At 37.1% G+C, this 21,831-nt stretch overlaps 1 protein-coding gene across 10 annotated transcripts; it reads right to left on the reverse strand.

The window, feature by feature from the left end:
• Positions 1–590: 590 nt before the first annotated feature.
• On the reverse strand, positions 591–19,689 carry LOC108329231 (plant UBX domain-containing protein 1). 10 transcript variants are annotated; one of them, XM_052873523.1, is made up of 7 exons: positions 19,357–19,594; positions 9,052–9,145; positions 8,849–8,926; positions 7,821–7,888; positions 2,276–2,405; positions 1,954–2,058; positions 591–1,096 (listed from the first exon to the last, which is right to left on the reverse strand). In XM_052873523.1, exons 1-7 carry the CDS (start codon positions 19,447–19,449, stop codon positions 903–905), a joined length of 762 nt encoding a protein of 253 aa, XP_052729483.1. In that variant the 5' UTR covers positions 19,450–19,594; the 3' UTR covers positions 591–902. The 10 variants fall into 10 exon arrangements, 9 of the variants coding, with proteins under 9 accessions (XP_052729483.1, XP_017418840.1, XP_052729481.1 ...); XM_017563351.2 differs by having other exon boundaries at positions 8,858–8,929; XM_052873521.1 differs by having other exon boundaries at positions 8,849–8,929.
• Between the last annotated feature and the right edge of the window lie 2,142 nt (positions 19,690–21,831).

Below are 21,831 nucleotides of genomic sequence, written 5' to 3' on the forward strand. Positions count from 1 at the left end.
AGGATTAAGAGATATATCTTCTTTATTGTTTATACTTCTTTCTATAATTTATGAGAAGCTAAATTTCCATATCTTTTGTAATTAATAAAAAATCTTTAGAGGATTAGGAGATATATCTTCTTTATTGTTTATACTTCTTTCTATAATTTATGAGAAGCTAAATTTTCTTCGTGTTAGAGAAAAGATGTAAAATATTTGAACTCTTGTATTTGATAAAACCTTCCATTTATGAATAATTTCTTTTGGTTTGAAGTTTGTTAATTGATTTATATTTGTTGCTTGAGCACTCATTTGAAGTACCTAAAAAACACTTTCAACTTCCACTTCCATAAATTTTTGTATTTCAAAAAGTAAAAATCTGAAATACAGTTTTTTATATTTGGAATTGTAAATTCAAATATACAAAATTTACATTCCGGATAGCATAATCTAAAAACATTAGAATTTATGAGAGCACAGAAAGAAATTTGTGGATGTGCAGGAAGAAATTGCCGTAGAAAGACCCCAAGAAAAAAGTTAGTTTTGGCAATGCCTCATTCTGGTAAATAACTTGTAAGTATAATCTATATAAAAATAATACAGTAATATTAATAAGCAAACAACATTGCAAGATTCTTGCATTCTCCAAATCAGGATCAAAGAAAATTTCTACAAGTATAATGTAACGTTGAAATTTGAAACAACACATACATCTAAGACGCTTGCATTCACTAAGAAACTTATCCAATGTTTTCAAACACTATATACAAATTCACGAAATGCAGAAGGAAGAAAAGGAAGTTAACTATGATGTATTCTTGTGGACTTTGCATAATACGTTGAATTCAGATATAACGTTGACCCACAAGAAAAGTGAAGGTTCTTTTCTGAACAATGATTACTGAATCTAAGAGAAATTGAAATCACATTTTTAACCACTTTGGTTTAACAAGTTTTTTTTCAGCAGGTTTTCGTTGTTCAACAGGAGGAGGATGTGTTGCCACAGCAGGTTCAGGTTCTGACTGTACTAAAGGCTCAGATTGTTGGCCTTGATCATTAGCAGCATGCAGTTCCTTCAAAGACAAGATATCTTCTTGAAGGTAAGGACCAGTGTTACCTAAACACCCCATCAAATGAGAAAGGAAAAAAAATATAACAGCTGGTAATTATTTAATCCCATACAAGGTATTAAGAAACACTTTATCATAGCCTTTTCAGCAGTGCTTCTCAAATTAACTAGAAATACACGTCAATGGCATATGATGTGAACAAAATAAGTTAAGCTACTATCAATTTTATATTGCTCGATGCGGCGCTTGATTGCATATACTTGATGAAGTGACATGTAATGAAAGATTTGGTGGGATGCACATTTCACATTTTAGGCAACAATATAAATGCATAAACAGTACCGAAAGAGACTAAATATAAAATCTGAAACAGATCAATAACAAAATAAAATACACAAGAGTACAACTGCAAACTTGAAGAATTTGAACATTGAATGAGGTTCAAAAAACCTACAAATACGCCAAAAATATCTTCTTCAAAATTGATCTCACATGTGGAAAAACCATGGGATTTATATAGATACCAAGTCTATCAATTTTAGTATTATGACATGAAAATTTGGTCCTCCATAGATTAGTACTGATATAATAATCAGGTAACCCCTAAATTGATCCTTCATTGATTAGTGTCACGACGATAATTCTCCAAAGATTTTGTGAAGTGAGATAAAAACATGAAAGAATTGCTAAACATTTCCTCTTATGTTGCTAATTCAGTCTTCATTAGAAATATATTAGACATATATGCAGACATTTGAGATATTCAAAGAATTCATTTGGAAACAAAAGTTTCTGACACTAATATTCCAAGGATTTAAGGACTTACTCGGAATAACACGGGACTCAAAGGACTTTACAGCAATATAACACTGAAAAAAGGATCCTCATGACAGGATGAACTTACCTTTTGGGACATCGTATGAGAAGTAGACAATGGCACCAGGACAAAAGCCAGCATCATAAAAATTCTGAGACATGTCTTTCATAATCTTTTTAGGCGGAGTAGTATCTGCATCATTCAAAGTTAATATGATTTATTTCTCAAATTATGTCCAAAGCAACTTTTTACCGGTTAATTATTTATAATCAAGCGATGATTCATAGTAAGCTACGCTAAACTAATAGTAGAGTTAAGGGAATTTGAATTATGCCATAAAGGTCGGTACAAATTCTAAGCACCATATATCATTCAAAATTTAATCTCAAATAAATACTAATATGCCTACATATATAGAATGGCTGCTCTGGCAGCACAATAACTTTAGTCAGGACATCAATTAAACTCTGGACTGTTTCCGATGGGTGGAATGTAGTCTCCAATGTGTGATTATCTGGGAATCGAACTCTAATTATAGCCTGCAAAAAACCCCAAACAAACTTAAAAGATAAATTTATGTTTTACCAATCTGATTAATTCATAAAGCATTTATGAGCAGATAAAATATACCCCATATGGAACAGATTAAATCTTGTACACAAGTGAAATACTGTCTATACTTAGGTTCATTTGTTTTCTGATTGTTTCCAATTATTTTCGTAAATAGATAAATTCTAAACTTCTAATCCCTAAAACTAACCATAGTGATTATCAGTTGAAAATAAGACTGATTTATTATTCTCAATCATGAAAAATACATTCTCATATCCTCTATTTGTAATAATCAAATTCTCCTAAAAAGGGAAATAGGGAAACTAGGAAAACAAAATAAAATAAAAGATTATATATCTATATCTTTTAATTAGGAAGATTCTAAAGATATTTTCTCTAATTACAACAATCCCCCTCAAGTTGGTAAATGAATATCAATCATTTCCAACTTGCCTACAAGATCTTGAAATCTACCTGGAGGAAGCCCTTTTGTAAAAATATCTGTTATTTGAAGTTCTGTAGGAACATGAGTTGTAATCACAAATCCTCTGTCAAGATTATCTTTGATGAAATGTCTGTCAATTTCAATGTGTTTGGTTCTATCATGTTGTACTGGATTATGGGCTATGCTCATAGCAGACTTATTGTCACAGTGTAGTTGCACCGGGTTCTCCACTTTGACTTTAAGATCATCCAAAATGATTTTCATCCAGAGTCCTTCACACATTCCTTGAACAAGGGCTCGAAATTCAGGTTCTGCACTAGAACGGGATACTCTATATCTTGTTTTTCGCTTCTCCATGTTACCAGACTATCTCCAAGAAATACACAATACCCAGAAGTAGATTTTCTATCAGTAATAGAACCTGCATAGTCCGCATCAGTATATATCTTCATAGTCAATGTGTCTTCCCTTTTAGATAATAACCCCTTTCCTGGACTTGACTTCAAGTATTGGAGAATTTTGTCAACTGCTTGCATGTGTCTCTCTCTTGGATCATGCATAAATTGGCTCACTACACTCACAGCATAAGCAATGTCTGGTCTTGTGTGTGATAGATAAATCAATTTTCCTACCAATCTCTGATATTGGGCCTTCTCTATAGGAGCACTTTCTTCACTTCCAATTCTGTGATTCTGTTCTATAGGAACTGTTGAGGTTCTACATCCCAGCTTTCCTGTTTCTTTGAGAAGATCAAATATATATTTCCTTTGGGAGATGAAAATTCCGTTCTTGGAGTAGGCAACCTCTATTCCAAGAAAATATTTGAGTCTTCCTAGGTCTTTCATTTCAAACTGAGCTGCCAATTTATCTTTTAATGCCAGCTTTTTTGTTTCATCATCTCCTACAATAATCATATCATCCACATAGACAAGTAATAGAGTGATTTTACCTGTAGAAGAGTGCTTTATGAATAGAGTATGATCTCCTTGGCTTTGTCTGTATCCCAAGAAACCATTGCTTTTGTAAATCTTCCAAACCATGCTCTAGGGGATTGCTTAAAACCATACAATGCTTTCTTCAGGAGGCATACCTTGTTTCTTTCATTTTTCACTTCAAAACCTGGGGGAATCTCCATGTACACTTCTTCATCTAGATTTCCATGAAGAAAGGCATTCTTCACATCTAGCTGGTGTAAGTCCCATCCAAAATGGGCAGCCAAAGAGAGAATAACTCGAACTGTATTCATCTTTGCCACTAGGGCAAATGTCTCCTCATAGTCAATCCCATATGTTTGGGTATATCCTTTTGCCACCAATCTAGCTTTATATCTTTCTATTGTCTCATCTGCCTTATGTTTCACTGTGAATATCCATCTACACCCTACTGCCTTCTTGTCTCTTGGCTTATCAACAATCTCCCAAGTTGAATTTCTTTCTAATGCATTCATCTCTTCTTTCATGGCTTGATTCCAATGTTCAATTTTCATGCCCTCCTGGATTGAGGTAGGAATTTTTGTGGCATCAATGGCAGCAATAAAACTTTTGTGCTTATCAGAGAGATTGTTAGTGCAAACTACTGAGAAATAGGATATTTAGCACATGATCTTCTTCCCTTTCTCAATCCAATGGGTAAATCCTCAGTAATACTTACCTCCTCCTCATTGATATCTTCAGGGATCCTCACCTCCGGATTAGACAATTTTTCTTGCTCGAGAGTTGAAGTGGGTTATTTTCTTCTTTCATATTTGTTGCCAAAAAATTTGTCTTCTTCCTCACTGTGGACTATGGTAGCTTCATTGCTCAGGTCTTGGGCATCCTGCAAAGACAAATGTCGTAATGATAAGAAGGAGAGTTCATCCACTTCAAGTGCTTTCTCCCCCTGAAGTGGTGGACTAACATAAAAGGATTGTGTTTCATGAAAGGTGACATCCATGGTGATAAAGACGCGACGACTCTGAGGATGATAACATTTGTACCTTTTTTTATTAGAAGGATACCCAATAAAGACACATTTAAGAGCTCTGGGATCTAATTTACCACGGTTAGGATGATGAGAGTGAACAAAAACAACACATCCAAAGACTCGACTAGGTAGACTCGTTATTATGGAAGAAGGAACAAAAGACAATAGAGACTCTATAGGACTAATGCCATTTAAGATACGAGTGGGTAACCTGTTGATGAGATATGTGGCAGCTAACACAGCTTCTCCCCAGTAATTTTTTGGAACAAACATTTGAAAAAGAATAGCTCTAGTTACTTCAAGAAGATGACGATTCATTCTTTCAGCAACCTCATTTTGTTGAGGGGTGTTAACACAGGTTAGCTCATGAACAATACCATTATGAGACAAAAAATTGAGAAATTCATGATTCACATATTCAGTACCATTATCAGACCTAATTCTTTTGATATTTTTTCCAAATTGATTTTGGACAAGACGGAGAAAATTAACAAAAATTTGAAAAACTTAGGATTTATTTTTCATAAGGTATGTCCACGTGACACGGGTACAATCGTCAATAAAGGTAACAAACCATTTGGCTCCGGAAATAGAATTTATGACAGGACCCAAACATCAGAGTGAATTAAATCAAATGGAGAAATACTCTTTTTATTACTAATAGGATAAGATGCACGATGGTGTTTTGACAATTGACAAATATCACAATTAAAAGACTCAACAGACTCTTTGGTAAACAAATGGGGAAACAAGGACTTGATAAGACTAAATGAAGGATGCCCAAGCCTTTGATGATGTAGCCATATTTGGGAATTTGCCCACGTCTCAGATGTAGCTTGTTGACTCATAATTTGTGTGTTGCTTTGGTCATCAAACTCTAAAAAATACAACCCACTTTGCTCCTTAGCAGTTAAAATCGTCTTCCCCGTGGCAAGGTCCTGAAAAACACAATAAGTTGGAAAAAATGTTACTGAACAATTTAAATCCTTTGTGACTTTTTGCATAGAGATAAGACTATTAGCTAATTGAGGAACATGTAAAACATCCTTCAATATAATAGATGAGTCCAAAATTATATTCCCAGAGCCGCATATAGGTATTACCCTAACCATTCGCAACTGTAATAAGTTGTGCTTTATTGCTTTTACCATATGAGTCGAAAGACCCACTAAATGGTGTCATATGATCAGTTGCACCTGAATCAAGGATCCAAATACCTTGAGACACTTGACCAACACTATTGAGACAAATCTTACCTTTTATGGACAGAGTAAATGATCCAGAGGGCTTACTCATTGATTCAACCATTGCTTCCAAGCGCTCTAGTTTCTCCTTATAAGCTTTCATATCAAGATCTGGTGGTTGTGGATTAGATTCTGAAGAACCAGATTGATTGGTGGCTTCCTGTTCTAAGGTAGTATGATTTACCCATCTTTGAGTAGACCCTTTGTTGTTTCCCATGCGTTCGAGAACATTCTTTCTTCCATGGAGTTTGAAGCATATTTCCTTGGTATGTCAAGATCTTTTACAGTATGAACAATAGTCCCCATGAGTACTTTTTTCAAACGTCTTTCCCCCCGCATTTGTTCCCTTGTGGACTCTCTTTCCAGTTGTCATGGCAGAGCCTGTGTTGGAGATCCCTCCATTTAGCATGACGTTTCTCCGAGTTTCTTCTCCTCTTACCATAAAAAAAATTCTGACAGGGATGGTAATTTTTCTCTTCCAAAAATCTAAACCCAGATTGGGTCATACTCATGATTCAAGCCCTGGAGAAATTTAAAGATTCTTCCCCTTTCAATGAATTCAACAAAAGCGGCAGCATTTGTTTTACACATCTTTATTGTTTGGTTCTGATCGAATTCCATCCAAAGACCACTCAGGATTCCGTGATATTCTGATACGGAAAGGGAGCCCTGTTTTGTATTAAATATCCAGTTCTCAATGTCATAGTAAGCAGCAAGATCCATTTTTAAAGAAAAAGTGCTCTGTAAATCATCCCATATTTCTTTTGCAGAAGAATGGAACATATAATTTCTCCTTATCTCAGGAATCATGGATTGCCACATCCAAGTCATAATTAATGAATCTTCATTGTCCCAAATTGAGAAATAAGTGTCATCTGGTCCTAGTCCTCCTCCATCTATGTGATCAAGTTTTGAACAACCCTTGAGAACCCTTCGAATAAATTGGCTCCATTGTAAGTAATTCTGACCATCCAACTGATCGGTACCTCCTATATTTGGTAGGTCATTAGGTACTCCCAAAGGAACCCTTTTTACTTCAGACATCCCGTAGAACGGAACTAGGAGTCTCCGGTGACCTTTTCCGAGACAACGACGGCGTGTGGGTCACACCGAGAAGAGGAGCAAAACCTTCAAACTCAGATCTGCTCAATTATAAGCCAAACGGGTCGTCACCGACCCCAGGAACAGACTCAGGAGGCTCCAGCAACCCTGTCTGTGGCGGCGGCAACGAGTGGGTCTCGCCGGAGGTGGGCGCGTGGGCTACACGCGCCGGCGACTGTGGCGGCGCGTGGCAGCTCCTCTCACGGAGCGACTTTCGGATCGTCAGTGTTGGGCGCACCTTTCTGCCCTATCAACGACCCCAACCGGCGATGGCGGCAGCGGCGGTGGTCGAACAGCGGCAGCGGCGGTGGTCGAACAGCGGCAGCGGTGCGACTGTTGCAGCGGAATGGAGCTCCAAGATTTGGAGCTCTGACACCAAGTTGAAAATAAGACTGATTTATTATTCTCAATCATGAAAAATACATTCTCATATCCTCTATTTGTAATAATCAAATTTTCTTAAAAAGGGAAATAGGGAAACTAGGAAAACAAAATAAAATAAAAGATTATATATCTATATCTTCTAATTAGGAAGATTCTAAAGATATTTTCTCTAATTACAACATTATCTTATCCTTGTAAATTCTTTACTATTCACTATTTTCAGTCTCAACTCCAACTATAACAATAATAATAATAATAACAACCACCTTGGTCATTTCTGACCTCCGTGCTGCCTCTTCTGCTTCTCGGATTTTTCGAGTCTTCAAGAACTTATCTGAGAAAATTGAATACATTTAAATTTTAATGTAATGAAGGTAATATTATTTTGTCTAAGCAATTCCTGACATATATAACAACTTAACTGTTTAACATCACTATTTTAAAAAGTACCGTCACCCATGAATTATAAACAAAAACAAATACATTTTTTCTATCAGCACAAAATCAAATACATACAATTGCATTTAAAAAGCCAAAATGTAGAAGATAAAACAGTTTAGTAGAGGATGGTTTGAACAACATTAAAAAATATGGCAATTCTAACTTCCTAAGACTGCAAAAAAATGGCCCATTAACCTTGACTAGAAAATCAATTTTGTCCTTATATTTTCTGTAAAGATTAAAATTCTAAGCATTATTATGGAACAACGAAATCCCAATTAAGTTGGCACCTTAAAGTCCACTAATCATTTGCAGCACGTCAAAGTAAATTAAAAAGAAAGAAAAACATATAAACAAGACACAAGGGACATCGAACCAAAAAGTTTGTCCTCATATTTCAACTTTTGCTTTCTCGACGTCATTAGATTATCAATTTTTTAGAAGTAAACATTAAATTTGTCAGGTAATGATCAAAATGGAAATGAAATGAGGGGAAGAGGATAAAAGTTCCCCTGTTTGAGAGTATAAATTACATAGGATGGAAATGGAACAGAAGGGGGAATCATTTTTCGTCGTTTCCCCTTGAAGATAAAAATATCACTTCCCACTAATTGGGGTGGAATGAGGGGAAACACAAGGATAATGGAATGTTGTACGGTTAGCACAATGGTAGCTTTGTCCCATGCCAATTCTTCCCATCCCAGCTGATCCCCTCTTTTTATTTTCAGTGTCATTAACAAAATAGATCCATAGAGAGTAAATAAATAAAGTGTACATCAATGGAGACAGGGCATAAAAATAGTTTAAAATAAATGGTTAATAAAATTTTACTTTTCTTGTGGAATGGTATTACCATCATTACCTTCCTTTTTAGCTGCCAAAAGTCTGTGATAATCTTCAGCAGTAAACTCATAGAAGTCATCAGTCACCTCTTCTAGAAACCATAAACAAAAGTTTAATCAGGATATTTGAGAAAAAGCCAATATCAATAAATAAAAATTTCCAGGAAAGCATTTCTAGTGCCTTGGGATTGTCAATAAGATAGGGTGAAATTACCATTGGATAATGCAGAATTTGATGATGAGGAAACATATGTTTCAAAAACACGGATCTCTCGCCCAGCTCTTTCTTTCAATGCATCAAGCTTGATCTGCTTCAATACAATATAATGGTGAAGGAAATATCATCGAAATAAATAGTTCACTGAATTGCAGAAGCAGTAAACCTGAACCAGGAAACTTTTGATAGAAGTACAAATATACAAGTTAAGACATACATGAGATAGAAATATCCATAATGCCTCATGGAAGATCAAAGATAATAATTTCTGAGGACAGGGAAAGGAAACCTTTGTTATTATTTCAATTTAACAAGTCCAAAGGACCAATAGTATTTTTATCTTGGATTGGAAGGGGAATGGTTTTGAGTGCTGGAAGTTGCCATTTGAATTCCAAATCACACAACTCACTTGTGGCTGGGTTCACATATGTAACTAGTTTGGTCATGCACAAAGAGGTTGTTAGAAGTGGACTTTAAGCCTAACTCAACCCCACAAAACCGGCTTGTAGGGTGAGGTTTGCAGCCACTTATAAACTATGAAATGGCCTTATCACTAGTCGATGTGAGACTTCCAACACACCCCCCTCACGCCGAGGTATATACATCTTGAGCGTGGGATTAGACATTTTTAATGGGTGGTCCGATAGCGGCCCGATAGCGGGTGGAACAATATGCCCAGCAAACAACAAATATCACTAGGATAGGCTCTAACCATGGCCCTGATACCATGTTAGAAGTGGACTTTAAGCCTAACTCAACCTCACCCTACAAGCCGGTTTTGTGGGGTTGAGTTAGGCTTAAAGTCCACTTCTAACAGAGGTTATGAGAAAGCACTAAAAAAATTGGGCCAGAAGGGTGGGAAACAGCCTCTCTTAACCCTCAAATGTGATCCCCACACAGAAATTTCTTTGTTATCTTCCTCTCTTTACCCCTATTAGATATATTATATTATTAGATATCTTATTTTTATCTTATCTTTATCTTTTATTTTTAATTAGTTTATTATTATTCCTTATTTGTATTTTGCGCTAAGTTCATATCTCTTTTATTATAAATAGAGTACTCTATGTGTATATTCAACACAAAAATGATTAATCTCATCTAGTTTTTCTACTATATAAAACATCGTATTAGAGTCAGGTTACTATATTCAAAATGATATCAAAGCCAAGTTCTTTTATATAAAAACTTTCGTTGCCTCTCCCACTACACCCGTTGTCACCGGAGTTCCAGTTTCGACTGACGACCACACGACTTTGATCGTCTTGGTCAGGCAACCACTGTGTTGTCAACAACGCCTTCATTGGAGCTCCTACATACTCTCAGTGCCTTTCTAAGTTGTGCATTTTCTCCCTTTATCGTTGTGCATGGCAGCGTGTCCCATCTCCTCTCTGGTAGCTATTCAGAACGTCAAGGTCGCTCTTTTTCCTCTTTCAAGTGCCTTGGTTGGAGAATCTTGGATTTTTAGGATTTCTCTCTCCTGTTCATTCATGGCTTCTTCTGCTACTGCCTCTTCTGACCTTTCTTCTGTCACTGGTGCATTTGACCCATCCATATATGTTTTTTCTCCAGTGGCAAAGATAGCTTTTGTTAGTTTGTTTATAACCATGGTGGCTCTTCAACAATGACCTATTTATCCACTGGATGTCAACAATGCATTCCTCAACGGCGATTTGCAAAAAGAGATTTATATGGAACAACCTCCTAGATTTGTTGCTTAAGGGGAGTCATTTGGATTTATATTTGTTCTTCTATGTCGTCTTTGCAAATCATTAACAATTTTGTATCACTCGAGTGCAGAAGCTTGATACATATGATTTGTATGCGCCACCTTGAGAGGGAGTATTAGATATATTATATTATTAAGGCTTAAATGCTTACTTCGTCCCATGTTAAGAGGGCAATTTATGTTTAGTACCCGATTTTAAAAGTGTAGACATTAGGTCTCAAAGTTAAATGGGCAGTAACAGAGTTAACTTCCAGCTCACGTGGCAAAGGAATCTGTATTTTTTCTTCTCTCTCCTCTGCCTTTTCTTGAAATGCCCCCAACTTTTTCTCTCTTTTCTATATTTTTATTAAATTTTTTTTTCTCTCTCTCTTTGCTCTGCATCATCTACCTCCCAAATAACCATTGCTCCGGTGAGTTCCCTCCGAGTCTCACTCGCCTCGCTCGTCTCACTCGCTTGGATCTCTTCTCCAACAACTTCACCGGTCAAATCCCTTTCTCCGTCAACAACTTAACCCACCTCACTGGCCTCTTCTTGGAACACAATGGCCCGCAGGAAACGTAGATCTTTGTGGCCTGCCGTTGAAGGCTTGCAACCCCTTTTTCTCAGCTCCAGCGCCGTCTCCCTCCTCCAATTCGACCCCGGCCACGACGCGTAAGAAGTCCAAGAAGCTCTCCACGGGCGCCATTGTCGCAATCGTTGTCGAGTCCGTTCTCGTCACGGCGTTGTTGCTGCTGCTGTGCCTCCGCGACGGCAGCCAGCGAAACTGCCAAAGCCTGTTACGGCAGCACGTGTCATGCCGGTGGAGGCGGGAACGGCGTCGTCGAAGGAGGATATCGCCGAGGGTTCTGCGGAGGCTAAGAGGAACAAGCTGGTATTCTTTGTTTTATTTGAAGATTTCACTTTCAGGGTTTTATTTGAATTCTTCTCTTTCGAGGGTTTTGTTTTTAACAAAAAAAAAAAAGACAATGTCTGATTTTAATTGAAGCCTCAGATTCGGCCGGAACCTGAATCAAGCTTGCCAACTGCAATGAATGGATCCTGTAGGCCTTACAGTATTGCAGACACATCACCAAGATTGATCTCAAAGCCTCTATTAGTTGTTGAAACTTCTGAAGACCTCTATCCACCAAAATACGCAGTTTCTGTCAAATAAATACTCTGTAATTTTGTAATTTGCTTTTCCTTGTATGGTTTAGTTGTGTTGGATACCTAGTCAAATGGGGCAAAGTGGGGACAAATAACCTGCACTCTATGTGTTTGTGAATATGCCAATGTGTATTTTACCAACATGGAGCCAACATTCATTTGATGGTTTCAACCTTATTCTATGTGATGCTGAAGTATTTTGCAGAAAAGTAGTCTTAAAGGGTGGCCGTGAAGTATTTCAACATAGTTTTATTAGTTTTGTTGTTGTTATTGCCATGAAGTGTGTGTTGGGTGATTAGCTTATTTGCATGAAGTGTGTGTTGGGTGATTAGCTTATTTGTGGGCAGTAGCATGGAGGTGTTTTCTAAGTTGATAATGGAGGTAGGTTTTGCAGGAAAAGCATTTAATAAAGATATAAAAAATAAAAAAGTTGGGGCATTTCAGGAAAAGGCAGAGGAGAGAGAAGAAAAAATGCAGATTCCTTTGCCACGTGAGCTGGAAGTTAACTCCATTACTGCCCATTTAACGGAAGAGACTCAATTCATTCAATTTTGACAACTTTGGGACCTAATGTCTACACTTTTAAAACCGGGTACTAAACAGAAATTCACTTCTTAACATTGGGACGAAGTAAGCATTTAAGCCTATTATTAAATATCTTAGATAGATATGTTATCTTTATTTTTTATCTTTAGTTAGTTTATTATTATACACTATTTGTATTTTGGACTTAGTTCATATCTTTTCTATTATAAATAGAGTACCCAATATGTATATTCAACACAAGGGAAATTAATCTCATACATAGTTTTTACTATATTCAACACACCTCATAGAACTGCATGCACTTCATATATTCAATGTTTCCTTCTATTTTATTACCAATTGAAATAAATGCGGGAGGTCTGGCTGGTCATTGACCCCTGCCTCTACTTTGGTCCTTTTACACTTATTGTCTCTACCCTAAACAGCCATAGAAACTCCAGAAAAAAAAACTTCAAAAGACAGCCACAAAATGAGAACAGACAGGAAAAATGAGTTCAGACAAGATAGAAAAAAAGTCAAGAGAGTCAAATTTGAATGGTGTTACATGAGATTCAATCTTTTCCTATATACAATTGAAATCCCAAATCAGTCCCAAAGCCTGGGCCAAAACAGTCGTGCTTGAATCAGAGAAATTCTCAAATTTTATGATCTGGTAAGAAAGATCAGTTACTTAGTCCCATCATACCAAATTACTTCAAATCCAAAACAGAGGGCTGAAAACTCAAAAAATTATGCAACTCTACAATCTAGGTCATGATTTTGACAACAAAGATAAGAAAAATGGGATAAGCCAATAGGACTAATTACTTTATCAAATGCTTTGTTTGGATAGGACTATTCAAATTCACTATATTTTAATTTTCTTGTTATATACAATGTTTCAATTAACCCAAAACAAAGAAATTATTTTAATATTAAACAATATTCTACAATTCAAAAATAAAATTTCGTGATATATTTCCATCAACATTTGTTGAGGCTATTTTTTGGTCAAAGTTTTCGAAGATTTGTTGGGTAATGTCATCAAGGGTGTTTTTTTCAATGGACATTGGTTGATATTGTTTTCATTAGATACCACCAATAATTAACTTTGAGAACATATCAGGGTTATTTTTTGACATCAATAATCAAGAGGTGATAGAGTTCTTTAGTCAAGAAATCTAACACACTCCACAACAAAAACTAACACAGAAGAAAAAGAATGTGTATTACTTTTGTAATTCTCGATACAATGTACATACTCCACTCAAGGGAGCACTCTCCTTCCATAGGAACAAGTATCATGTCTATACAAAAGAATATCCCAAAAGCTAACCCTTTACAGTAGCTCATAACCTTCTTATAAGGTTCCCCCAGTTAACTAATTATAAGGTTCCCCCAGACTAATTGCTAACTAAATAGCTAACAATCAACCACATTCCATAACCTCCTAACCACCCTATTAATTTCTCTTCCTCCTCTCATACACTCTTAATACTCTATCATTACCCGTTGCCAAAAGATCAACCTTGTCCTCAAGGTTAAATTCTGGATATTACACCTTAATGGTCAGCTCATCCTCCCACGTTGCTCCCTCTTTCCCTCCTTCCTGCGACTCAATCAGCACTTGTGGCACCATATCCTCCTGATGCTGCTTCGTCCTTCTTCGTAGCACCCTGAGTGGCCAACATAATAGCCTTCTACTTGTAACTCTGTTGGCAGGTCCCCTTCCACCTGTTGTGTTCCAATTGCCAATTTCAACTGGGAGACATGGAACATAGGATGTATCCAAGCTGTTTCCGGAAGCTGTACTCTGAACGCCACCGGTCCAATCTGTTTGATCACCTGAAAGGGTTCGTAGTAACATGCTGACAGCTTAGGATGTAGCCTAGTGGGCATGGAAGCTTGCTTGTGGGGTCTGATCTTTAGATAAACCCAGTCCCCCTCCTTTTTTTGTTAGCATACTTAACCATTTGATCCTGCACCTTTGCCAAATGGTGCCTCAACTGTTCCAGAGCCTCATTCCTCGTCTGCAACTCTTGCGCCACTGCTTCCAGGCCGTTTCCCCTAGCACAAACCTTGTTAGAGTGGGCAGATGTCTCCCATAAACTGTCTCCAAGGTGGTACACTTGGTTGCCCCCTCATAACTGGTGTTGTACCAGTATTCTACTTAAGTTAAAACCAAACTCCACATCTTGGGTTGTTCAGAGCTGAAACAACATAGATAGGCTTCCAATATCCAGTTAGTACCTCGGTCTGCCCATTCCGAATGATAGGTTGTACTCATGCGAAGCTATGTATCTTGTAGTCTAAATAATTCCTTCCAAAATAGCCCTGTTAGAAGTGGACTTTGAGCCTAACTCAACCCCACAAAACCGGCTTGTAGGGTGAGGTTTGCACCCACTTATAAACTAAGTGTTAGAAAGTGGGTTTTTAAGCCTAACTCAACCCCCACAAAACTGGCTTTATAAGGAGAGGTTTGCACCTACTTATATATTATAATTTGGCCTTATCTCTAGTCGATGTGAGACTTCCAACACACCCCCTTCACGCCGAGGTATAAACATCTCGTGCGTGATAGTAGAAATTGGGTGGTCCGCTTAGAACTCGCTAGGATAGGCTCTAACCATGGCTCTGATACCATGTTAGAAAGTGGATTTTTAAGCCTAACTCAACCCCACAAAACCGGCTTTATAAGGTGAGGTTTGCACCTACTTATATATTATAATTTGGCCTTATCTCTAGTCGATGTGAGACTTCCAACAAGACCTAAGAAGGTACGGTCACGGTTACTCATAATCGAAGTAGGCATCCCATGAAGCCTAACTAGACCTCTGCTATGGACTTGGCTGCATAAGGATGCTTGATGGGTATGAAATGCCCATATTTGCTCAACCTATCAACCACTACTAACACTGCATCATACCCCTGGGATTTGGGTAATCTCTCAATAAAATCCATATTGACTTCCTCCCATATACCTTGAGGAATGCCAATGGTTGAATCAGGCCTTGGGGTGATGATGCTAAGTACTTATGTTGTTGGCAAACTAAACAGGCCACCACAAAATCAGTTACTGACTTCTTCATGTCAATCGAGTATAGTGATTGGGCTACCCTTCTGTAGGTCCGATACACCCCTGAATGTCCCCCCATGGTGATGGTGTGAAATTAAGCCAACAACCTTGGAATCCAAGCCAACTGGGTTGAGAGCACTAAGCGGCCCTTGTAATGAAGTCGATCATCCCCTAGACACACCTTGTAAAGAGTTATTTCTTCCACCTTCAACCCCAATTCCTCTACTAGTCTTGTCGAAATGAAGTTATGGCTTGCCCCGACTATCTATCAAGACTAATATCTTTTTCCCCTACACCCAGCCTTGCAGCTTCATTGTGTGGGTCTGGGTTAGGCCCCCTGCTGACAAAATGGATAGTTCTATGCGTTTCTGCTCCATCTCCTCTTCTTCCTCGTCTTCCCCTCCTTCATCACCTTCGGCCATTATCATAACCTGCATGCTTCTTTCTAAACACCTATGACCTGGGCTATATAAGCCTCCACAGTAGAAACACCTTCCTTCCTCCCTTCTCTTGACATACTCGGGATAGGTTAGAGTTCTCACCCCTATGTTTCGCAACTCCCCTACTGCATTACTTCCTGCCTTGGAACTCATTGTGTTGACCGCTCCCTCCTTCTTCGACATGTTCCCCCCACTTGTAGCCCCCTGCCCTTTTTGGCTTCCCTTATACGTTTATGTTCTTGCAATTGTCCCCGAACTCCCCTGATACCTTCCCCATGGCTGATTGCTCTTGTTACCCGTTCCTCCACTCATTCTTGAATTACTCCCCGCTTCCTCTACATCTCGGGCCACCTCCATTGCTGTCAACAGGTCCCTCGAGTTATGGGGCCGAATTTGGCTCCTGATATCCCCTTATAGACCTGCAAAAAAGTAACCAAACAATTGTTCCTTCGTTACTCCCATAGCTTGAGCCACAAGCACCTCAAATTCTTGGACATACTCCTCCACCATCCCCCTCTGTCTCACGGCTGCCAATTTCTCAAAAATTGACCCTCTATTCCTTCATCCAAACCTCCTCATCAAAGCCTCCCAAGAAGGCTTCTCGATTATTTTTTTCCAGAATCTAAACCAATAACTGGCACACCCCTCCATGTAGATGTAAGCCAGCTTGATCCTCTCCCTTCCCATGACATTTTGGATATCAAAAAACTTCTCTGCCTTCAAGATCCACCCCATCGGGTCTTGTCCCTCAAACGTGGGTAATTTTACCCGCTTCATCCAATTCCGCTGCACTTCACCCCTGTCCTCCTCCAATTTGTCCTCGGGACTTTCCTTCCTTCCTACCCGACCTTCATTCACGGAGTCGCGACTCCCCTCTGAACTCCTACCCTAGTTCCTTGTCCTTCTGCAGAGAACACGTGCGAGTTCTTGAAGTTCTTGGTGCACCCTTGTCATCTCGACCTTCAATCCCTCCATGTCATCTCCATCGAATCAAACCACTCTTCCATCCATCCTCCCCTATAGCATGTTTAGTTTTCCCTCCATCTCACTCCACAACCTTTGATCCGGCAAGTCAAACCAAATTGATAGAGTTTGTTAATAAAGAAATCTATCTAACACACTCCACAAAACAAACTGACTCTGACAGAAGAAAAAGAATGTGTATTACTTCTGTAATTCTCGAATACAATGTACAGACTCCACTCACAAGGGAGCACTCTCCCTCCACAGGAACAAGTATCTTGTCTATACAAAAGAATATCCCAAAAGCTAACCCTTTACAATAGCTCATAACCTTCTTATAAGGTTCCCCCAGACTAACCGTTAACTGAATAGCTAACAATCAACCACACTCCTTAACCACCCTATTAATTTCTCTTCCTCCTCTCATACTCTCTTAACACTCTATCAAGGGGTCTTTTGCCAACTTTTACAACATCTTAGTCAAGGCTAGATGAAAATTTTCCCAATTGACACTAAAAAAAGAAATTATCAAGAAAATAAAAAACAAGATAATGTTGATGCCAGCCAAAATACAAACATTGCAAGTATCGACCCAGACAAAACTCTAATAAACGTCAAGGGAAAAAAACTTGATGACATCAGCCGAAAAATAGTCCCTTTAACATTGGCTAAGGCACTCTCTAACTAATGTTGACTAAGAAATGACTACAGCCTAAATCTAAATCAATGGAAAAATAATATCAACAATTTCAACCAACACAAATATATCGGTTTAATAATCTTCATACATCAGGCAGAAAAACACTCACATCGTTAATAAAAAAAATCAAGCTGAGAAAAGTAGCCCAACCAATGGCTAACGACATCCCAACCAAGGCCAAACATATAAATCCCGGCCAAGACCAAGCTAGTGAGAGAAAGTTAGAAAAGAAGAAACATAGATGTGAAACAAGAGAAAGTACAAACATTTCAAATTCTTACATTTTAGGAAGAATTTAAAAGGGGATGGGATCTTGCAAACCAAATTCCAGATGTGATGGCATGATTGATGAGAATGTCAACCAAAGAATTAAAAGGGGAATAAGAACACCCTTTGTGGAGAGTTGAAGAAATGAAAGGAAGACTCGCTAAAAGTTATAGAAGGAAACACTAGCCAACCCGACCAAAGTGGGAGATAGTTGCTGTAGTTAGTATAAAATATCAAAGAATGCATACTGCAAGCCACAACATTTTCATGCAATTGTATGTAAAAAATTCTATGTCAAGGCTGGCTGAACAGTAAGGGAATCTAGAAAAGGTTGTGGATTAATCTACTGTACTGAAAATTAAATTGCAAAAAGTGATTTTTTTAGAGGCCATATAATGTATTATAACAAAAAGAAAAGGTAGATATTACTCACAAGATGTGAACAGCACATTTAGCATTAGTACACAAAGCAAGTCCCATCCTAACATTAAGCTTATAAAACTACCACACATCCCATCCGAACATCAACACGCTCAAAAGAAAAACAAACAACACAATAGCAAACAGGAGAAACAAAGCATGAAAAATTCTACTGCTATCGCCGATTGGAGAAAACTAAGAGCTAGCCATCTTAATAGAAAGTAAAGGATGAACCCCCAAACATAAAAGGAAAATGACGATGTTTTGTTGCTCTTGGCTAACCCGCCAAACATAAAAGGAAAATGACGATGTTCTGTTGCTCTTGGCTCTAATCCACGAGCAAGCTCTTAACTTAATTACCTCCACCACTTTTTCCAAGAAGTGATTATAGTCAAATTAATGAGAAAGACTGACCACTAAAGGAGATCACCACATGAGTAAATTTTACACTTTCCGCCCCATTTTAGGTTGCACAATTAAATGATTAGTTCTTGTGTTTTTAATCCTTAAAAAATATTTCTTTTATTGGGTACCTTGTTAGTAAATATCACTGTCAATTCAAAAACACTGAAAAACATACAGACAACGGTGAGAACAAAAATTATTTGCTTTCGAAGGATGTAAACAATCCAATAAAAGAACCTTGCGAGACCCACCAAAGAAATCTTCAATAATCAATAGAAAGGAAAATATTAAAAATTGATTTTTTTTTTAATTGGGCATCCTGCTAGTACCTATCAATGTCAATTCAAAAACGCTGGGAAAACATATAGACAGCGCTGAGAACAAAAATATTTTGCTTACCAAGGAAGCAGACGATCCAATAATAAAAAAGAAAGCTTGCAACAAACCCACCAAAGAACTCTTGAAATTATCAACGAAAAGGCAAAAATAAATCCAACCCAGATCAGAAAAGAAGATGAATAGATTGTCAAAGAGATGGTGACAAAAGATAATTCCCAGAAATCGCACAGAACAAAGAATTCAAACAAGATAAAAAGAAGAATAATTAGTGTAATAGCAGAAGAAAGAAACCTTGGTGGCAGCTTCAGTGTCCATGTCGGTGGAAAATTTGTAGGTGGCCCTTCTCTTCGTATTAGAAGTTAGTGTGCAGGAACCCACGACCATTATAAGTGATATGAAACCAAGACTCTTAATATTGTGAAAATTTTGTGTTTTCTATGAGCCGTTTCTCTCTCTCTCCTCTCTCTCTCTCTCTCTCCTACCTTTTTATAATAATCTCTTTGGATCACTTTGATTATTTTCCTCTTAGATATATGGTAATGGTTAGTTTCACAAATTTATTTAAATAAAAGCCAATAAATTCTTCTTTATTTTCTTTTTCACGGTTTCACAAGTTTGGTATTCTTTGTATGCAAGGAAGGGTTGCACCTCATGAACATGATCTCCCGTGCTAAAGCTTTCTATGAGAAGATTATAAAAACATTTTTGAATGTACATCTTGGTTAGATTCTTTAAATTTAACATTTAGGTGGTTAGGTTTTGTATAAAACCCTGATATTTTTAATAATAGAAAAGTATTAAAAATTTATCATTTTGGCATTTACGTTTTGAATAAAACTGAGTTTTAATAGTAAAAAAAAAAGAATAAATTACATAATTAAATAAACTTTTTAAGTTGTTAAAAGTTAAAACGTAAATAAAAAATTATTTATAAAATTTTACTATTGAAGCAAAGTTTATTAGAATAATCTAATTAAAATAAAATAAGATTTCATGAGAATATTTTATAAACCTTTTGCCTTGAAAATATTTTCGGACATCCAAATATTTTGTGTTCTTCTAACTGTTTGCTCCTCGATTTTGTCATAAGTTCTTTGAATTGCAATAATTCTTCCTTAAGTTCTTCTTTTATACGATTAAGGGATAGTTCTCTATTATTCCCTCCTTCTTGAAGCGAATTTGTCCTCAAATTAGTACTTAAACTAAATGGAGACAAGTCATTAATGTTAAAACTAGAACTCACTCCATAAACATTAAGTAGATCAACAATGTAAGGATTATCATTAATTTCCTTAAGAACTTGAAAAGGTCCATTTCCTCTATGTAGGAACTTAGATTTCCTTTTGGAAGGAAACATTTCCTTCTTAAGGTGTACCTTTACCCAATCTCTGGGCTCCAACTTCATCTTATTCCTCCCTTATTTAGCCTTAGAAGCTAGTTTCTCCATCTTCTTTTCAATTTGTGCCTTCACTTCCTTATGTAAGTTCCTAACAAAAGTAGCTTTTATAAGATCTTTGTTAGTCAAAGAATAAATATTAGGCAAAGGTAACAAATCTAAGGGAGTTAGAGGGTTAAAACCACATACCACCCTCAAATGGAGACACACAAGTAGTAGAATGAACTATTCTATTATAAACAAATTCCACATGAGGTATCCATTCCTCCTAAGTTCTAAAATTTTTATTTACAAAGCATCTAAGGAGTTGAGAAAGAGTTTGATTTATCACTTTGGTTTATCCATCCGTTTGGGGATGACACATTATAGAGAAGAGAAATTGTGTACCTAACTTACCCAACAATACCTTCCAAAAATGGCTAACAAATTTTAAATCTTTATCCGACACAATGCTCCTTGGAATACCATGTTCTCTCACCACTTTCGTGAAAAATAAATCAGCCACAAGGTTGGCGTCATCACTATTATGATAGGGAATGAAGTGAGCCATCTTTGAGAACCTATCTACCACAACAAAATAAAATCTTTTCCTCGTTTGGACCGTAGAAGTTCTAAAACAAAATCCATAGAAATATTCATCAATGGAGAGTCAGGAATAGGAATGACAACAGGTTAGGTCGGGTATAAATAGTGTGTAACCACAACCCAACCCGCATGACACAATTGTACTCGTTACCTCCTAGATGCCCGCACAAAAAAATCCGCAATTTTTGTCAACCCACGAGTACCCATTTGATGCCCGTTTTCAACCCATAAGTATTTTTAAAAAATTATTTTATAAGCTTTTCAATGAGGTCTAAACTAAAGTGCAAAAAAAAATACAAATAATATTTGAAACATATATCCGAGTAAAGTCAATGGATAAGTAAATAAAAGATAAAACATAAATTCAAATTAATACAAATTAATAGTAAAACATATATCCAAATACAAGTAATTTAAAAAATAATTCTTCTTAAAATAACACTATATGATCTATGTTTCTTCTCCTATATCTTCATTTTAATCACTTAATTCGTGAAACAAATAACATAATTAATTTGTGGAAAGCAGCGTCCTACGGGAGAGAGAATTATATGGAGCACCAATGAAGAATGGAAAATGAGAGTGAAGGTAGTGTGCTTGGAAGGTGGCTAGAGGAGGATCCCTAGGATTCTCTAGCCTGACTTTCAAGGGAGAATTAATCCTGAGTTTCAGAAATTTAATTCTCATTCATCTCAAAAGGGACAAATACAATGGTGGACCTAGGTATTTATAGTGACACATGCTCCATGCAAGCCAAAAATCCATGTCGGACAATATTCCATCAT

This window comes from Vigna angularis, chromosome 2 (assembly GCF_016808095.1).
Source record: "Vigna angularis cultivar LongXiaoDou No.4 chromosome 2, ASM1680809v1, whole genome shotgun sequence".
NCBI classification, from domain to species: Eukaryota; Viridiplantae; Streptophyta; class Magnoliopsida; order Fabales; family Fabaceae; genus Vigna; species Vigna angularis.

Bases quoted from the DNA above. Each gene is read 5' to 3' on its own strand.
- LOC108329231 (XM_052873520.1), bottom strand. From the start codon at position 19,449: ATGGTCGTGGGTTCCTGCACACTAACTTCTAATACGAAGAGAAGGGCC. The intron at 7,889-8,848 runs GTAATACCATTC...CAATTTTCTCAG, and splicing joins TAAAAAGGAAGGTAATGATG to ATAAGTTCTTGAAGACTCGA. The intron at 2,059-2,275 runs GTAGGCATATTA...TGAATGATGCAG, and splicing joins AGAGCAGCCATTCTATATAT to ATACTACTCCGCCTAAAAAG.